Below are 17,689 nucleotides of genomic sequence, written 5' to 3'. Positions count from 1 at the left end.
TAGTGAGTCTAGCCAAAAGAGACTGTTAACAGAGAAAGACCTTACCCTTACAAAGGCAAGTGAGATAGCTTCAGTGATGGAAATGGCTGTGAAAGATACAGAGGCATTGAACCCCCAGAGCAGAAGGGAAGAGGTTAAAGAGGAAGTTTTCAGAACAGCACTCAAGCCAACTGCAGCTAACTGTAAAAATAGACCCTCACCAATCCGGGAGTCCGCTTGCTACCGTTGTGGGAATACAGACCATGATCACAAAGTCTGCTGGTTTAAGGATCAGCTCTGTCATCATTGTGGTAAGGTAGGCCATCTGAAACGAGTCTGCCGTAGTAAGAAGGTGCGAAATAAACAAACTCTGAACACCAGGACAAAGGCATATATGGTGGGAAGATATACATCCTCATCTTAATTAGAGGATGAGGAAGTGCTCCACAGATTGGACATACATCATATGCATTCAGCACCCTCAGCAATGACTGTAGAGGTAACCGTGGAAGGAAAGAAACTCAAGATGGATGTAGACACAGGAGCAGCAGTTTCAGTTATCACCCAGAAACAATGGAGAAAACTTCTGATCCGAACAACTGTCCGTCCAACACCAATCAAACTGCAGACATACTCAAAGCAGATACTCCACCCACTGGGTTACGTGAAAGTACAGGTATCCTACAAGGGTCAGACGAAACGAATGCCATTGTATATCCTAGAACATGGGGGTCCCCCTCTCTTTGGGAGAGACTGGATTGCTCACTTTGGCATGCCAGACATCGCCATTAACCCCTGCAACACCATGACCATCCCTTCAGGGGATGAAGAGGGATGGGTGGAATCCCTGAAACAGCGATTCCCACAAGTCTTTGATCACCATTTGGGGAAAATAAAGCATGACTGTGTGAGACTCGGGCTGAAACCAAATGCCCAGCCTAGGTTCTTCAAAGCTCGGACGGTACCTTTCGCACTCCGAGCAGGTGTGGAAGCTGAACTAAGCCAGCTGGAGGAACAAGGTGTCATCTCAAAGGTAGAGCACAGCGAGTGGGCATCACCAGTTGTACCAGTAAAGAAAGCCAATGGGGACTTACGCATTTGTGGCGATTTCCGCATGGCACTAAATTCTCAACTGGAGATAGACCAGTATCCCCTACCCAGAGTAGATGCCATTTTTGCCTCTCTTGCAGGAGGTCAAAAGTTCACCAAGCTTGATCTCAGGCAAGCTTATTTACAGTTTGAGGTCCACCCTTCGTCCCGCAAGTTTCTAACCGTCAACACTCACAAGGGACTGTATGAATACAATCGGATGGTGTTTGGTGTAGCCTCTGCCCCACCAAAATGGATGAGATTTTGGTGGACATTCCTTTCACACAGTGCCTGTTAGATGACATGCTCATCACGGGCCTGACAGACCAGGAACACAAGCGTAACGTGGAGCTTGTGTTGGCCAGACTCCAAGAGCAGGGTCTAAAAGTGAACTTAGCGAAATGCCAATTCATGGTACCTAAATTGGAGTTTTGTGGCCACCTTGTGGATGCAGAGGGTATACACACCACGGAAGCCAAAGTTGATGCTTTAGTAAAAGCTCCAGGCCCAACCAACGTCCAACAGCTGCGATCATACCTGGGCTTGCTGAACTATTACCACAAATTCCTGCCGGATCTAGCACACACTTTGTTTCCATTAAACAAGCTTTTGGAGAAACACTCCAGATGGAACTGGTCGGCTGCATGCCAACGTACTTTTGAAGTTTCTAAGCGAAAGCTGTTGGCGTCACGCATGCTCGTGCACTATGACCTCCAAAGGCCTCTCACCTTGGCTTGTGATGCCTCACCCTATGGTCTAGGGGCTGTACTATCTCACGTTTTACCAGATGGGTCAGAGAAACTTGTGGCATTCACCTACAGGTCCTTGACAAAAGCAGAAAGCAATTACTCTCACATTGACAAAGAGGGTCTGGCGCTCATATGGGCAATTAAGAAATTTCATCTTTATCTGTATGGTAGGGAATTCACCATACAAGAATTAAACAAAGGCATTCTCCTCAAGGTGGGATTTTGTCGGCAAACAATACAAAATATGTAGAAAATATATGATAAAATCATTCATTTTATTAAATAACATGAATTAGCAATTGAGTATTACATTATTTACATACAATAAAAAATGTATCAACAAGCATTAAAGAACATAACATGCATGGATCAAGAGAAAATCCTTGGGGTAGTGAACCCCCTGCAGTTGAAAGTGAGAAAAGTCCTACTCCAACGCGTTTCAAACTTTTGGAACAGACAGTTCCGTTCTTCCTCAGGGAAATGGACTTAAAACTCTAAGAAAAGAAAAAAGAGACAAGGTATAATGATGTGATATAACTGCATATAGTGGGTAAGGCACATCCCTTTGTGAGTGCCAATATATGTATGGATATATGCCGAGATTGTTAGACTGACCATATGAAGAGGGGGGGGGGGGAAATGTGGGAAAAAACCATCCCAACAGATCCTTTATCCGTCCAAAAATTATTGTGTATCCATAAATACATTTCCAAGGCTTGTATGTTTCCCCAGTGCGTGTCTCACATCCTCCTTTTCAAAGGGGTCAAAATCCATGCCTCTATCCTGTAGGACCGCAGTAAAAAAGAAGAAAAATAATTACCAAAAGACCGGCAACTCCTCTGTGTTGCCAAAAAAAAAACACAGCCTATATCTGTATAATTTGTGTATTCCCCTGGTTTCCAAAAAAAGAGAAAAGGGGGGGGGGAAGGGGAGAGAGAAAACCCCCCCGAGCAAGACAGGGCTACATTAACATGAAAAAAAAACGATGGTTCTAAGCAAGTTGATCAATGTATTGCTAAAAAAGGAGGGTAAAAAATGACCCTCTGTGTCCAAGTGTAGCATGTAAAAGTGGTCCAACCTATCCTCGGGAGGACCCAAAAACATGCCTACCGGACAAATTTTCCTAAAAAAAAAAAAAGGGTGGTTTGTATATATGTAGCCCAATTCTCAAAATGGATATGTACTTACTCTTCCAGAGGCCAGAAGGGATTCCAGCAAAAGGAGCCAAAAAGGGGGAAATTCCCTGATATGGAATCTGTTTTGAGAGAAAAAAACCTCCAAATTGCAAAAGAAAGGGGACTTCTCAAACAAGGGGTCCCCAAGCACAAAATTCTCCCATCAAAAACAGAGCACCCCTCCAATGAGGGGGAGCTCCGGGAGATCACAACCGATCACGGACCTCGGCGTCCTAGAAATGGGCGCCAGCGCGGAGAACGCAGCGCTGGGCCCGCCCCTCCTTCCACCGGATGTGACGTCATGTGTGGCGTCCACACCGGAAGTCCATCAAGACACCGGAAGCGGCACGCCTCGCGAAGACGAGGCTGCCGCTGCGTTCTGACGTTAGGGGAAGAAGAACCAATGGCCGCGTGCGCGGGTGCTGGTTGGCCACCACGATCCAAATGGGAGGGGAGGGGAAACAATTCCCCTCACCGTCCCCAAGGACCCCGGAGGTAAATCCCGCCCACATATACAGAGGCACTCTGCAGAGGGGGCAGGACACCATCTCACCCGCGCCGGACAGGAAGAGACATGGAGCAGACCAAAAGACCAGGAGAAAAGGGAGGCTTTGCACCGGCCAATATATTGTATTGGAAAACATTAAATTCACTGACTAGACTAATACCAAGAGGACCCCCCCTAAAAATTAGAAATTACAGAGGAGAAAACATCCCCTTAGTCGATGGCAAGGACATCAGATCTCCGTCCCCAGGGGGGAGACAGAGAAGTGTTAAAGGGGGAAATTTCTACAACAACCAAGGCAAAAAGGGGATGTAAAAGATCCTACATATAATGCCCATCCTATGCAGTCATTATGTCACATCAGAAGCACATGATTTGTCACCTATGCACAGAATCGCCATCTATGATAAATCCATACAAAAATACCCTTATTGACAAGGGAACATTTGATATTATATATGTGCATAGATTTGTCTCTCTCTCAATATGAAACAAAAAATAATAATAATAAAGCTTGAATCATTATATAAATTCTGAAAACTTTTTACAAACAAATATTGCAGAAGCATATATTGCAGAAAAAACACCCTGCTTGATCCTGAAAAGACAGGATTGGTATGTACGGCAGCATCAGAATCACACATATAGAATAAATAAAAGAAAAGAAAAAAATAAATTGAAAAAATAGAAAAAAATGAAGGAAAAAGGAGGGAAGGGAGGAAGGTAGAAGGAGGGGGAGGGGAAGGGAGAAAAGGGTGAATGGAAGTGAGGCAATGGTTAATCTGTCTTGCCTGAACTAAAGCCAGACAGAAAAGGTCTGAAACTCTCGGTCTCATTGAGACCAGGGGGGAACGTCGCTCGGAGGGCCCTGATCCAACGTGCCTCCTTCTGGAGGAGGACCTTGTTCCAATCGCCCCCCCCTGATGGAATGTGAGTGCGGTCCAGGACAGTGAAGTTCACCGAGGGCATCTGCTAGCCGTGGGGGCCAGCAACGTGCCTCCCAAGAGGCAAATAGGGGTTGCCGACCCTCATGCTGGCCAGATGTTTGCCCACCCAGTCATGGAACTCCTGTCTGGTTTTACCCACATAAAAGGAACCGCACTCACACTCCATCAAGTAGACCACCCCCCTGGTCTTGCAGTTGGCAAAATGCCTTAATCTGAAGGGCTTGCCATTGGGCAAAATGAAGGTGGTACGTTGTTGAATGAAGGGACAGCTGATACATGATCCGCAGAGGTAGGTGCCCCACACCCTGCATGGATCACGAGGTGAATCACCCCTGAACTCGCTATGCACCAGCTGCTCACCAATTGATCCGGCCCTGCAATGCACTATTGATGGATTTTTTGTGATGAATTTGGAGATAGTGGCATCTTCAGTCAAAATATGCCATATGGTTTTTTCAAAACCTTAGCAATCTTCTGGTGCTCATTAGAGTATCGTGTAATCAATCTTACACTTTCCTCTTTCTTCGGGACATTCTCTCTGAAAATTAGATCCCTCCTGTTTAACACTCTCACCTTGTTGAAGGACTTTCTGAGAGCCGACTTAGTGTATCCCCGAACTAGCAGTCTCTGCGTTAGCTTGTCTGCCTCCATCTGAAAGTTTTCAAAGGTGGTACAGTTGCGCCTAAGTCGCAAAAACTGACTATAGGGGATAGATCTAAGTAGAGGCTCGGGATGGAAGCTACTAGCATGGAGGATGGTATTGCCAGCGGTCTCCTTCCGGAAGAGGCCACTGGTCAATTTGCCATCCTCCTTCTTGCGTATGGTGAGATCCAGGAAATCTATATGATGGGTGTTAAACACCATAGTGAAGAATTAATTGAAACTGTTCTTATTGAGGAATTCCAAAAATTCCCTCAGCAAGGTGGGAGATTGATCCCAAATCAAAAATACATCATCGATGTATCTCTGCCACATGAGAATGTGGCAGGTATACATCGCAAGGCTCTCATCCGAGAAAAGAAAACGCTCCCACTCCCCCAGGTACAGGTTGGCATAGGTGGGGGCACAGCATGTGCCCATGGCCACCCCCTGTACCTGGAGGTAGTGGGAGCCTCCAAAGGAGAAAATATTGTGCCTAAGAATGGGAATTCACCATTCTGACTGATCATAAACCACCCCTTCAGATCTTTAGCCCTGACAAAGGCATCTCCCAGACGACTGCGGCCCATCTTCAACGCTATGCCCTATTCTTGGGAGCATATAGCTACAAAATCCAGTATCGCAGCCATGATGCTAATGCGGACGCCATGTCCCGTCTGACAAGGACATTAACAGACTCTTCTCCACCTGTCAAGAGTTGTCGTTACACCAGCCTGTCCTTTCTGTCTTCCGGGGAAGTAGCAGCCCATACAGCCAAGGATACCTTCCTTAAGACAATACTCTGGGTACGGTACGGTTGGCCTGCAACTGTCACACAGGATTATGAACCTTACTTCCGTAGGCGTCTGGAATTAACTGTGGCTGGCAACTGTGTTTTATGGGGAGACCCTCCGGAGACACATTCTGAACTTGCTACATACTGGTCATCCTGGGGGCACACGTATGAAACAAAAGGCCCGAGACTATGTGTGGTGGCCGAACCTCGAATCCAATATCACGACATATGTGAATGCGTGTGCTGGATGTGCACAAAATGCAAGAGACCCTCCTCGAGGGTGCGTCCAGCCCTGGACTTGGCCCACGGTTCCCTGGTTTCGCCTATACTTGGACTTTGCAGACCCGATCAGAGGACACACCTTTTTGATCATTCTTGATGCCCATTCAAAGTGGCCTGAGGTCATTCCTGTTACCCAGCCGACGACTAAGTGACAATTTCCATACTGTTACATCTCGCTGCTACGTTTGGATACCCCAGAGAAATTGTCACAGACAAACGGTGCACAATTCACAAGCCAGGAGTTTCAGAGTTTCCTGACTGCCCACAACATCAAACACAAGTTGACCGCACCTTACCACCCGGCTACAAATGGTCAAGCAGAAAGGTTTGTACAGACCTTCAAACGCTATTTCAAAGCTACTGTGGCTACAAGTAAACAATAGTCCCCGTCACCCCAGCAGCTGGACTCCTTCCTTTCTGCTTACAGAACCACACCACATGCAACCACTGGGAAATCTCCAGCTGAACTTCTTTTGGGTCGGCAGCCATGGACTGTTTTGGACATGCTCCGCCCTCAAACGGTCCAGGAACATGTACGGCAGTCCCAAGACAAGAGGGTCGAACACAACGAGATTCCCCGGTTTACAGCCCAGCAAAAGGTATGGGCCCGATCTTATGGCGGTTCCAACACTCGTTGGCTTCCTGCTATCGTCGCAGAGACTTTGGGAACCAAAATGTATAGGGTCTGCCTGGAAGATGGTTCCATTTGCAGACGGCATGCGGACCAATTGCTTCCTCGTTCTCAGCTGCCCGAATCCCTGACATCGGCTGCATCTCCAGTGTCTCAAGGTTCTGCTCCTACCGGATCAGGAGGCATTGAGACTGATGTTTGGGGGGGACTCTGAACTTTTGAACTTAGCTCCAACAGAGCCCTCCAGCCCTGGTCCAGAGGTCTGTTCACCCTCTGAGCTAGGGGATCCCCTCTTGGCCCCGCCGGTGTCCATTCCGGCCAGCCCTGCTTCCTCCGGCCCCGAGTCGCTGGGTGCCCGTCCTCAACGACGCTGTCGCCCTCCTGACCGGTTTCAAATGCAAGAGCGGTTACAAGACTTTCGACGGGCCCGCCGAAAGTGATCCGCTGCCATGTTCTCCCCGTAGCGTCCCTGGAAGTTGTTCTCACATCCGGACGCGGAAGAACCCATGTAAATCTCCTGAGTTGGAGGACTGTATTGGACAATTATGAGTTACTGTTTTATGCCTGTTCTCATTTTGTTTTGTTGTTTTTTTTTTTTTGTGTTTTTTTTTTTTTGGATGGACGGAAGGTGTTATACCTGAAGGGTTTCACATGTACTGTCACCTTAAGGCTGGCTCCACCCAGGAGGGATGACGGGTCAAGGGGCAGAGTGGCCATCTTGGAGACATGTAAGAGATGTATTGATATACAGGGCTGTCTTGTAATGCTGTACAGAGAGTACTGAATAAACAACCGTTGTTCCAGACCAGAGTCCTGTGTCTCTCACAACACGGAGAATAAAACAGAGGGTGTTTTATATTTTTTTCTGGTGAGCTCCAGTTGTTGATAGTTGAGCTCCATGTTTCCTGGTTGGCTATGTTTATCCTTGGGGAATGTTGTTTTTTTCTTACTGTTACCACCCCATCATGTTTGACACTGCTTTGTGTCATGAAGCAATAGGAGGGGAGAAGCCGCTCAGGTGTGTGTTCCAAGACCTGGTGCAGGTCAGATCCGTAATCCAAGAACTGTAGAAATCCAAAATTTGAGACCGCACTCGAGGTATATGTTGAAATCAAAAGATATCCTTTATTCTTCATAAATGAAATAGACAGTGTGCAGACAGACGTGCCAGGTTGACGCGTTTCACGTCGCTGTAGGTCGCTTACTCATCACCACACAATGAGATTTCGAAAGTCGGCAAGCATTTGTAGATAGACAGATAGGTGGAACAAGGCGGTGTAATCACACACACCTCGAGCCAATTAAATTAATGAAACAAATGAGTGCCAACTCTTCGAAATGTCAAGGTGAAAATTGTTATTGACACATAAAGACCCACCAAGGGGAAACATTAAACAATGTAAAAAGAGTGAAAAAAACAAATGAAACTGAATAAAATCACGTAACATTGTAAAAATTGGAAAATTGCAATGGGGACAGATATGGATCCTGCTCCTTCAATATCAGTGAACAAGAAGAACTATCTACATAACCAGTATGTAATAGTATAAAGTTAGTGAAAAATTATGAATGGATCCCTCTATGTAGGGGAAGGGGGAAAAGTGGGTCATCCCATATAGTCATAACGATGAGGAGCTATGTCCGTCAATGAACGAAAGAGAAAATGGGATTTTTAACTTACCGTAAAATCCATTTCTTTTATGTTCATCGACAGGCACAGCACCCGCCCCTCTATGGATTTTGTTTTTTTCTTTTCTGACACTGCTTGTAACAAAACTGAATACCTATCACAGAGAGTGGGAGTATACCCCCTGCGACTGCCCCTTAGGTGTAGTCAAGTTTTTCTCTACCTAGTGTCCTATTCCTGTAGAGGGCAGTATAAACCAAATAGTCATGAAGATGAGGAGCTGTGTTTGTCAATGAACATCAGAGAAATGGATTTTACGGTAAGTCACAAATTCCATTATTCTATCCATTTAACAACTTACCATAAAGTCCATAAGTCATTTGAAATTCCACTTTTATTAGAAACATGCAATTTAGTTTGGTTATATTTTTTCTTTCCAGCATTATAAAGTCAACAGTGACTGGGTGAAACTAGGAACTTTATATGTCAATATCTGTACAGGACATGAAAATATAACAGATTTAAAGAACTTTTCACAATGCATTGCTGAAGCTCTAATGAAGGAGTCCATTGATGACAGACCAGATGTTCCTTATTGTGAATTTGTAGACACAAGTAAGTATACATGTAACGCTTTTCTGACGTGGTTGCTTTAGCTGAAATAGGAGCCATATCATTTTTGGTTGGGGGGAGTACCGCGCTTTAAAGTGCTTGATGTGACATTAATTAAATCATATAAATATGTGAAAAAATGCCTTAGTGCTTCTCCATATAATATTCACAAAATATGTATCACAATGTACAAAATTATTCAATCAAATAATATAATTCATAAATAATTAGGTGGAATAATCTACTAAATAAAATTAATAATTCTTAAAATAACAATCCATATATAATATAAAGTGATACAAAATATATATAAAAAAAATTCTTAGTACGTGTCCATTTAATAAAATTATTTTAGTGCTCTTAAATAGGTGGTATCAATATAAAGTGCTGAAGTGTCCTTTAAATAAATATATAAATATGTGGTGAACAGCAAAAACTTCTTCTCCAAGTTTCACATGCAGGTGCTCTTTTGTGCGGTGCCCACTAGGTGTCCTAAGCGCTCACCTCAATGCTCTTTATATAAAGCCTTAAGTTGTATGCCTCAGCGTACTGCTCCTTTCTCCTTATTGGCGTACGGGTACCATAGTAAAATATCGATTTTTTTTCTCCCTTATATATGCAGCAATATACCAGGGATACTTGCGAACCTTTATGCCTCCAAACAAAACCAAAGCGGGCCAAGATAGTGAAGTACGTTCCTTATATTTTATTAAATAAAGCAGAGTAACACTCACATTGTATTCCGTCTTGTTCAGAGCATAACAAACAATCTTTGCCGATACGTCACTTCCAGTTGGCTATCCTACGCGTTACGCTGCGCGCCCACGCAGCTTCTTCCAGGGATAGCCAACCGGAAGTGACGTATCGGCAAAGATTGTTTGTTATGCTCTGAACAAGACGGAATACAATGTGAGTGTTACTCAGCTTTATTTAATAAAATATAAGGAACGTACTTCACTGTCTTGGCCCGCTTTGGTTTTTTTTGGAGGCATAAAGGTTCGCAAGTATCCCTGGTATATTGCTGCATATATAAGGGAGAAAAAATCGATATTTTACTATGGTACCCGTACGCTAATAAGGAGAAAGGAGCAGTACGCTGAGGCATACAACTTAAGGCTTTATATAAAGAGCATTGAGGTGAGCGCTTAGGACACCTAGTGGGCACCGCACAAAAGAGCACCTGCATGTGAAACTTGGAGAAGAAGTTTTTGCTGTTCACCACATATTTATATATTTATTTAAAGGACACTTCAGCACTTTATATTGATACCACCTATTTAAGAGCACTAAAATAATTTTATTAAATGGACACGTACTAAGAATTTTTTTTATATATATTTTGTATCACTTTATATTATATATGGATTGTTATTTTAAGAATTATTAATTTTATTTAGTAGATTATTCCACCTAATTATTTATGAATTATATTATTTGATTGAATAATTTTGTACATTGTGATACATATTTTGTGAATATTATATGGAGAAGCACTAAGGCACTTTTTCACATATTTATATGATTTAATTAATGTCACATCAAGCACTTTAAAGCGCGGTACTCCCCCCAACCAAAAGTATCTGTATTGTGTAGGTTACCAATTACAGTACCTGCAGCATTAAAGGCGAGAATTTAAATAACTAGAGAGACAGCGCGAGAATTTCACCAACCCCCTTTACATACAGGAGCCATATCATACCCATCAGTTCAAATATTAATACCTGCTTAATGTTCTGACCACTGATGCAGATCTGTATTGGAGTTGCAGATTTTGTGAAGCTCACTTAAAGGGTATGTATACCCACAACATTTTTTATTTTCTCAGTTTTTCATAGAGTAGGTGACGGTTAAACTCCCTGTCAGTTTACTGTTTTCCTGTCTGTGTCCCATTAGAGAGATTTCTATTCACTTCCTGGCTTAGAGACCGAACAGCAAGTCTTAAAAAATCTACCAAGTTAAAGGAATTCCTTTCTTTGACAGTTGTCACCATAACGAATATCGCCAAGAATTTTCCAGTTCTAGCGACAACTGTAACTTTAGAATTTTTCTTTTTCTATATTGCTGATAATTGTTACCAGGATAGAAAGGGTGAATCTGCACAGCAGGGACATGAAAAGCAGTAAAAGCTGCTAAAGTTCTAACCTTTCCCCACCCTACCCAAAACTAAAAATAAAAGCTTGATTATACATAAACTTCAGCAGTTTAAAAGGATAATGGTTCCTGCTCAATCTGATTATGTTTATTTTTAAAGGATAGTTCACCTTTACAGAAAAACTGCCTATGCAGGTAAGGGATGTGTGTAGATTAAAATAAACTGTGCATCTCTGACTAAAGTTGAATGAAGCCCTGGCTATAGGTGTAGGCCATTTACATACCTTATGAAGCCTGACTTGAATACTCCCAGCATGTTGCTAAGTGAGGCCTAGTCATCAATGCTCACCTCCACCATCACAGGAGTGAGCTGTTATTTATTTTAAACCCCCTCTCATACTCTCTCTCCCCTGATGTAATAGGTCAGCATTTGAGAGCTCACTCCTGTGATAGTGGAGGTGAGCAGTGATTACTAGGCCTCACTTAGCAACATCCTGGAAGTACTTATGGCTCCACTCGGACCTTCTTGGCTCGGTTTTGCTTTTCCACTGTATGGTACCGCATGGTACAGTGTTGGAACGGTTCGGTACGGTTTGCTTTTCCACTAATAGTAAGTGGGTGGGATAACAACGATTCTCTGACCAATCAGTGGCTAGTAGTGACAAACAGTCATGGCTTCATGCAAAGGATTGTGGGATATGGTACCGGTACGGCCTTCTTGGAACCACAACCGAGGTGGTACTGTTTAGGCGAGCCGTACCGTTCAGTTCCATGTAGTGGAAAAGCCCCACCGTACCGAACCGCTCCAACACCATACCATGCGGTACCATGCAGTGGAAAAGCGAGCCAAACCATTCAGTTCCATGCAGTGGAAAAGCGCCATAAGAAACATCCTGGGAGTATTCGAGTCAGGCTTTTTAAGGTATGGCCTATACCTATAGCAAGAGCTTTATTCATCTTTTGTCAGAGTTGCACAGTTTGTTTTTATCCACAGATGCCGCTTATCTGCATAGGCAGTTTTGTGGTAAAGGTAAACTATGCCTTTGAAGTTAAACTTTTTTAAACTGATGGTTTAGTATGTATGCTGTCATATTATATGGATTATCTGAAAGCAGAGCAGTACTCTTCTGACAGGCTCTTTCATTGAAACTTTGGTAGAGCGGTCTGTTAAGATATGAGTGGTTGCTCTAACTCACTGGTGTATAAAAAAATTTCAGCATGAGCTTCTGAGCTGTGTCGATAGGCTTTTCCTAGTTGTACGTTGCAGGACACCGGAGAGTAAATTCTTTAGACTAGTTTCACTTCCAGGTCATTGGACACTGGCAAATAGAGCCTGACACCACACAACATAACTGCTCCCACTCCCTGCATTGCCTCAGTGTTTTTCTCATTTCCAGTGGTGATATGCCTATCTCTGTGCTGAGAGCTTTCTCTGCTTTGAATCAGATTTCTATCTATTTGAACGTTCTTTCTCTCCTATACTTTGGTGCTATATACAGTGAGGGGAAAAAAAGTATTTAATCCCCTGCTGATTTTGTACATTTGCACACTCCTAAAGAAATGATCAGTCTATAATATTAACCACTTGCCTACCGGGCACTTTCACCCCCTTCCTGCCCAGGCCAATTTTCAGCTTTCAGCGCTCTCACACTTTGAATGACAATTGCGCGGTCATGCTACACTATACCCATATGAAATTTTTAACATTTATTTCACACAAATAGAGCTTTCTTTTGGTGGTATTTAATCATCTCTGGTTTTTTTATTTCTTACAAAAAAAAGAAAAAAGACAGAAAATTTTGAAAAAATAAAAGTTTTTCTTATTTTCTGCGAGTAATTTTTTTAAAATAAATAAATGTTTCTCCTTCACTGATGTGCGCTGATGAGGCGGCACTGATAGGCTGCACTGATGGGCACTGATGAGGTGGCACTGATGAGGAGGTACTAATATGCCGCACTGATGAGCACTGATAGGCGGCACTGATGATCACTGATGGTGGTACTGCTGGGCACTGAGAGGTGGCTCTGCTGGGCACTGAGAGGCGGCACTGACGGGCGGCACTGATGGGCACTGAGAGGCGGCACTGCTGGACACTGATGGGTGGCACTGACCGACACTGATGGGTGGCACTGATGAGCACTGGGCAGCACCATCAGTGCCCACACTCAGTGTTCATAGTGCTGCTAATCAGTGCCCATCAGTGCCTAGATGAGCAGGCACTGATGGGCACTGACTGGCAGCACTAGGGGCACTGGTTGTGGGCACTGATGGCGGGCACTGTGGGCACTGATGGTGGGCACTTGTGTTATTTTATATACCTTGTGTAATCAGGGCACTGGTGATCAGTGCCCTGATTACATTTTTCTTTGTCCCCTTACCGGTGATCGGTTCTGCTCCTTCCTCACATTGCAGTCTCTATGTGAGGAAGGAGAGCTGGCGATAGATTATCTCATATGTTTACATATGAGATTATCTCTCATTTCATGGTCCGATCACGTGGTAAATGGCCGCTGTGATTGGCCATTTACCACGATCTGTGATTGGCTGTGTCCAAGGGACACGGCCGACACAGATTTTCCCAGATGCGCGCTCGCGGGAGCATGCGGGGAGCCTGTTACTGGGAGGCCGTTTAAAGGCGGCCTTCCGGAAATTCGAGTCCGCGCTGCAGCGGTACTTCGGCTATAGCGCGGACCGGAAGTAGTTAATGGTAGGTTTATTTTAACAGTGAGAGACAGAATAACAAAAACATCCAGAAAAACGCATTTCAAAAAAGTTATAAATTTGCATTTTAATGAGTGAAATAAGTATTTCTCGATCGTCCATTGACAGACGCAGCAGCAATGCTTCTTTACCCTTGGGTTATGCGCCATATACAGGAGTAGACTAGGCAGTGAAAAAATTCACTGACACACCTATAGGGGCTGTCCTTATCGGCATAACCCCTCACAAACTGTGCTCTCAAATCAGTTTATTGCTGCCTAGTGAAGGAGTAGGGCCTTCGTTCTCAGTTTTTTCTTTTTAAGAATGTTTTTATTTATCTTTACTCATCGCTAGCTAGTGTCAGTGAGATCCTCCTGGTGAACTACAAACGACAGCTGGCTGCGGTTTTGCACTGAATAATCTAGAGCCTTAGGTTCTCCCAGCCTGGCCAACGAGCGTGAGCAGGTTATGGTCTGACTATGCCTCACTACGACGGAGCCCCTGTGGATTGGGACGAGCCTGTGGGCGGCTGTCTCGCCAGGACGCATCGACCTGGAATGCCCTGAGCCGCAGCATACCCCTTGGCTGGCAGCACCCCCACTCAGGGCAGGAGGCGGTCAACCCAACCGGAGCGGAGCCCACCCGGTCCATGGTATGGTGAGTAATACAACACCCCCTCATGTCCCTAGCGGACTCCGGGGGGGAGGAATTGATGTGGGCCCACTCCTGGGGATAACAGGGCTCTGTTTTTTCCTGAAAGATCCCCCCCAGGCCTAGCAGGACCAGGCCCTACCCTCCCTGCTCCCGCATGGGGGTGATATGTTCGGCGCCTGGCTTTGGGGGGGACTGTACACTGTTACCTTGTCCTGTGGGGTCTTTTTAGGTTGATCCCTGTGTTGGCCTCATGTCTGGGTCCTGACCGCATGGCAGCGTTTTTAGCCGCCATCTTAAGTGTGGACATCTGTCCTCTGTATGTAAGGTACAGCGGCCATTTTCCCTGAGCTTCCTATTGGCACCGTTTTGTTGTAGCTTGGAGCCACATAGGCAGTCTTTGGCCTCTTGTGAGTCTATCCTTGCTGCAGAGCTGCTGCTTACACTGTGAGGTGATAAAGTATAGGGGTCTTCTTCTGGGCATTCCTTGGGCACACTCTGCTTTTGCCATTATTTAGGGGTGACTCCGGTTACATCGCGATATAGCAGTGCGGACTGCAATCGCAAATTAAACGAACGATACACCTTTTTTATGAACCTTGCAAAAAAGTCCCAAGCAGTAATTTCTCCTCCCAACCCCCTCAGGGCGACTGCCGCTGCATCTGGATCGCAGTCTCTCATGTCTCTTTCTGCAGCATTGGAAAATCTGGCGTCAAAGGTGGATTTTGTAATGAAACCTATCACTAGCCTTCTCTGTTCTCTGATTCAGAGCCTGATATGGTCGCCTCGAACAACCCCCTCCCTGAGGGATCCCTGTCCTCGCAGTCGGATGGTGAGGAGGATATAGCCACCTCGGCTGCAGAGTGGGAATGCGCTATGGTGGAAGCACTGATTCGTTCAGTAAGGGAAACATTGAAAATGGATGATGAGCCCACGCAGTCAGGAAAGCAATTCGTTTTTGGCTCCTGCAAAGCCCAGAAGTCGGGTCAGGTGTTCTCTTGTCCCGAGGATTTTTTACGATATTGTGAATGAGCAATGGCGGCACATTAAGCACGTGCTAGTGGTGCCAAAGTGCTTCAAACGCCGTTGGTCTCGAACCGCTGGACGGTGTCACCTAGGGTTGATCACCCTGTTTCCAGGGTAAACAAATTCACTGTGGTGCCTGTGGAAAACTCCCTGGCGTTTACGGACCTGATGGACAGACGAGTGGAATCCCTTTTCCGCCACCTGCATCTTTTGGCAGGCTCGATACTAAAACCTATCTTTGCGTCCGTTCTGGTTTCTCAGACGGTAACGGAATGGGTTAGAGTGCTTAGGGGTAACTTGACCACTGAGTTAGTTTCCCCGAATCTGAGCTCACGGACCAGATGGCCCAGGCCCTGGTGTTCCTCTGCAGTAGGGATTGCCATATGCCACATGATGTGGCTGAAGAACTGGTCGGCGGACCAGGTTTTTAAGAAAGCCTTAACAAGATCTCCCCTTTTTGGGTGAATGTCTGTTTGGAGACTCCCTGGCTGAGTTGACCAAAGGATTAATGGGGGGTAAGACTACTATTCTCCCCCAATCCTCGAAAGGTAAGGCGCCTCGCAGTAAGCGGGGCCCTCTTTCACGGCTTATAGGCGTTTTTTTTCGTGCCTCAGGGGCGCAAGAAAAAAGTAAACCGGTCAGTCTCTTTGGAGGGTACAAGAGGGCTTGGTCGAGTAAACCCAAGACCAGCCAGTTTGATTCGGCGGACAAGTCCTCTTCGACATGAAGGGGCGCCCTCACTCGATTTGGGTTTGGGGGGACTTCTTCAATACTTTCAGGAACCCTGGACATCTCTAATTCAAGACAAATGGGTTCACAAACAAATTCGTTCAGGGTACAAGTTCGAATTTCCGTCTCACCCAGCAGACCGATTTTTTTCCCTCAAATCTTCACCTGTCTCCGGATCGCTTGAAGGATCTCAAGGGAGGCAGTGCAAGATCTCCTTGCACAAGGAGTAATTGTGCCAGTTCCTCAATGGGAACGGTTTTGAGGTTTTTATTCAAACCTGTTCACGGTGCCCAGAAAGGAGGACAAGGTGCGTCCAATTTTAGACCTCAAGTCACTGAACCGCTTTGTGCAGGTGCAAAAGTTTTGGATGGAATCCATTCGGCCGGTGGTAGCATCTTTAAATCAAGGAGACTTTCTAGCCTCCATCAATATCAAAGATGCGTATCTGCACATCCCTATATACGGGGAACATCAGAGGTATCTCCGTTTTGCAGTGGCGGAGGAGCACTTTCAATTTGTGGCATTACCCTCTGGTCTAGCATCCGCTCCCAGGGTCTTCACCAAGGTTTTGGCTCCGGTGTTGGCTTTGCTCCGCAAAAGAGGAATTGCTGTCCTCGGATATCTGGACGATCTCCTGCTGACAGCAAACTCTCACCCAACCTTGTTGGGCGCCCTGTCAATCACGGTCCAGACCCTTCAGGAGTTTGGGTGGACCATCAACTTCAAGAAATCTGCGCTGACCCCGTCTGACTTTAGTCTCCTCTCTGGCGAGGGTCTTTCTTGCCGGGGACAAACTTCAGATGTTGCAGGGAGAGATCAGGTTGCTGATGGAGAACGATCTCTCATTTCTGCGGACTTGCATGAGAGCCTTGGGGCTGATAGTGTCAACCTTCGAGGTGGTCCCATTTGCTCAATTTTATTCCAGGCCTCTGCAAAAGGAGATTCTTGTCAAGTGGAACAAGGATCCACCGTCCTTGGACAGTATAATATGTTTGAGCCCACTCACGAGGTCAATGCTCTCGTTGTGGCTTCTGTCGCCCGCTCTGTGCCAGGGCAAGTTCTTTCTACCACTGTTGAGGACAGTGGTCACCACGGATGCCAGCCTGTCTGGTTGGGGTGGAGTGCTGAACAATCTCTTTGCCCAGGGAGTCTGGTCGACAGAGGAGTCCTCTTTACCGATAAATGTCCTGGAACTCCGAGCAAGCAAGCTTGTCTGCTCCACTGGACAAATCGACTACAAGGTTCGGATTCAATCCGACAATGCCATGGCTGTGGCCTACATCAATCACCAAGGGGGCACAAGGAGTGCCCGGGCGGCCCAGGAGGTGGCTGAGATTCTGACTTGGGCCCGAGGAACATGTTCTGTGCTTTTTCAGCAGTTCACATTCCAGGAGTGGAGAACTGGCAGGCAGATTACCTAAGTCGTCAAGTTCTGGACCAAGGGGAATGTTCCCTGCATC

General features: G+C 45.6%; 1 protein-coding gene across 1 annotated transcript in view; it reads left to right on the top strand.

Moving 5' to 3' along the window:
• Positions 1-17,689, top strand: part of TOPAZ1 (testis and ovary specific TOPAZ 1) — a gene marked incomplete at its 5' end in the record, with an annotated part of 460,121 nt that overhangs the window by 231,940 nt on the left and 210,492 nt on the right. The window contains one exon of the mRNA XM_082257639.1: positions 8,860-9,034. Coding sequence (XP_082113765.1) covers positions 8,860-9,034 — 175 coding nt within the window. The remainder of the gene's footprint in view (positions 1-8,859; positions 9,035-17,689) is intronic.

The sequence above is a fragment of the Pelophylax lessonae genome, assembly GCF_965119305.1.
Source record: "Pelophylax lessonae genome assembly, chromosome: 5".
In the NCBI taxonomy this organism is placed as follows: domain Eukaryota; kingdom Metazoa; phylum Chordata; class Amphibia; order Anura; family Ranidae; genus Pelophylax; species Pelophylax lessonae.
The sequence above is the reverse complement of the archived record's forward strand: the minus strand, read 5'-3'. Positions and strand labels throughout refer to the sequence as shown.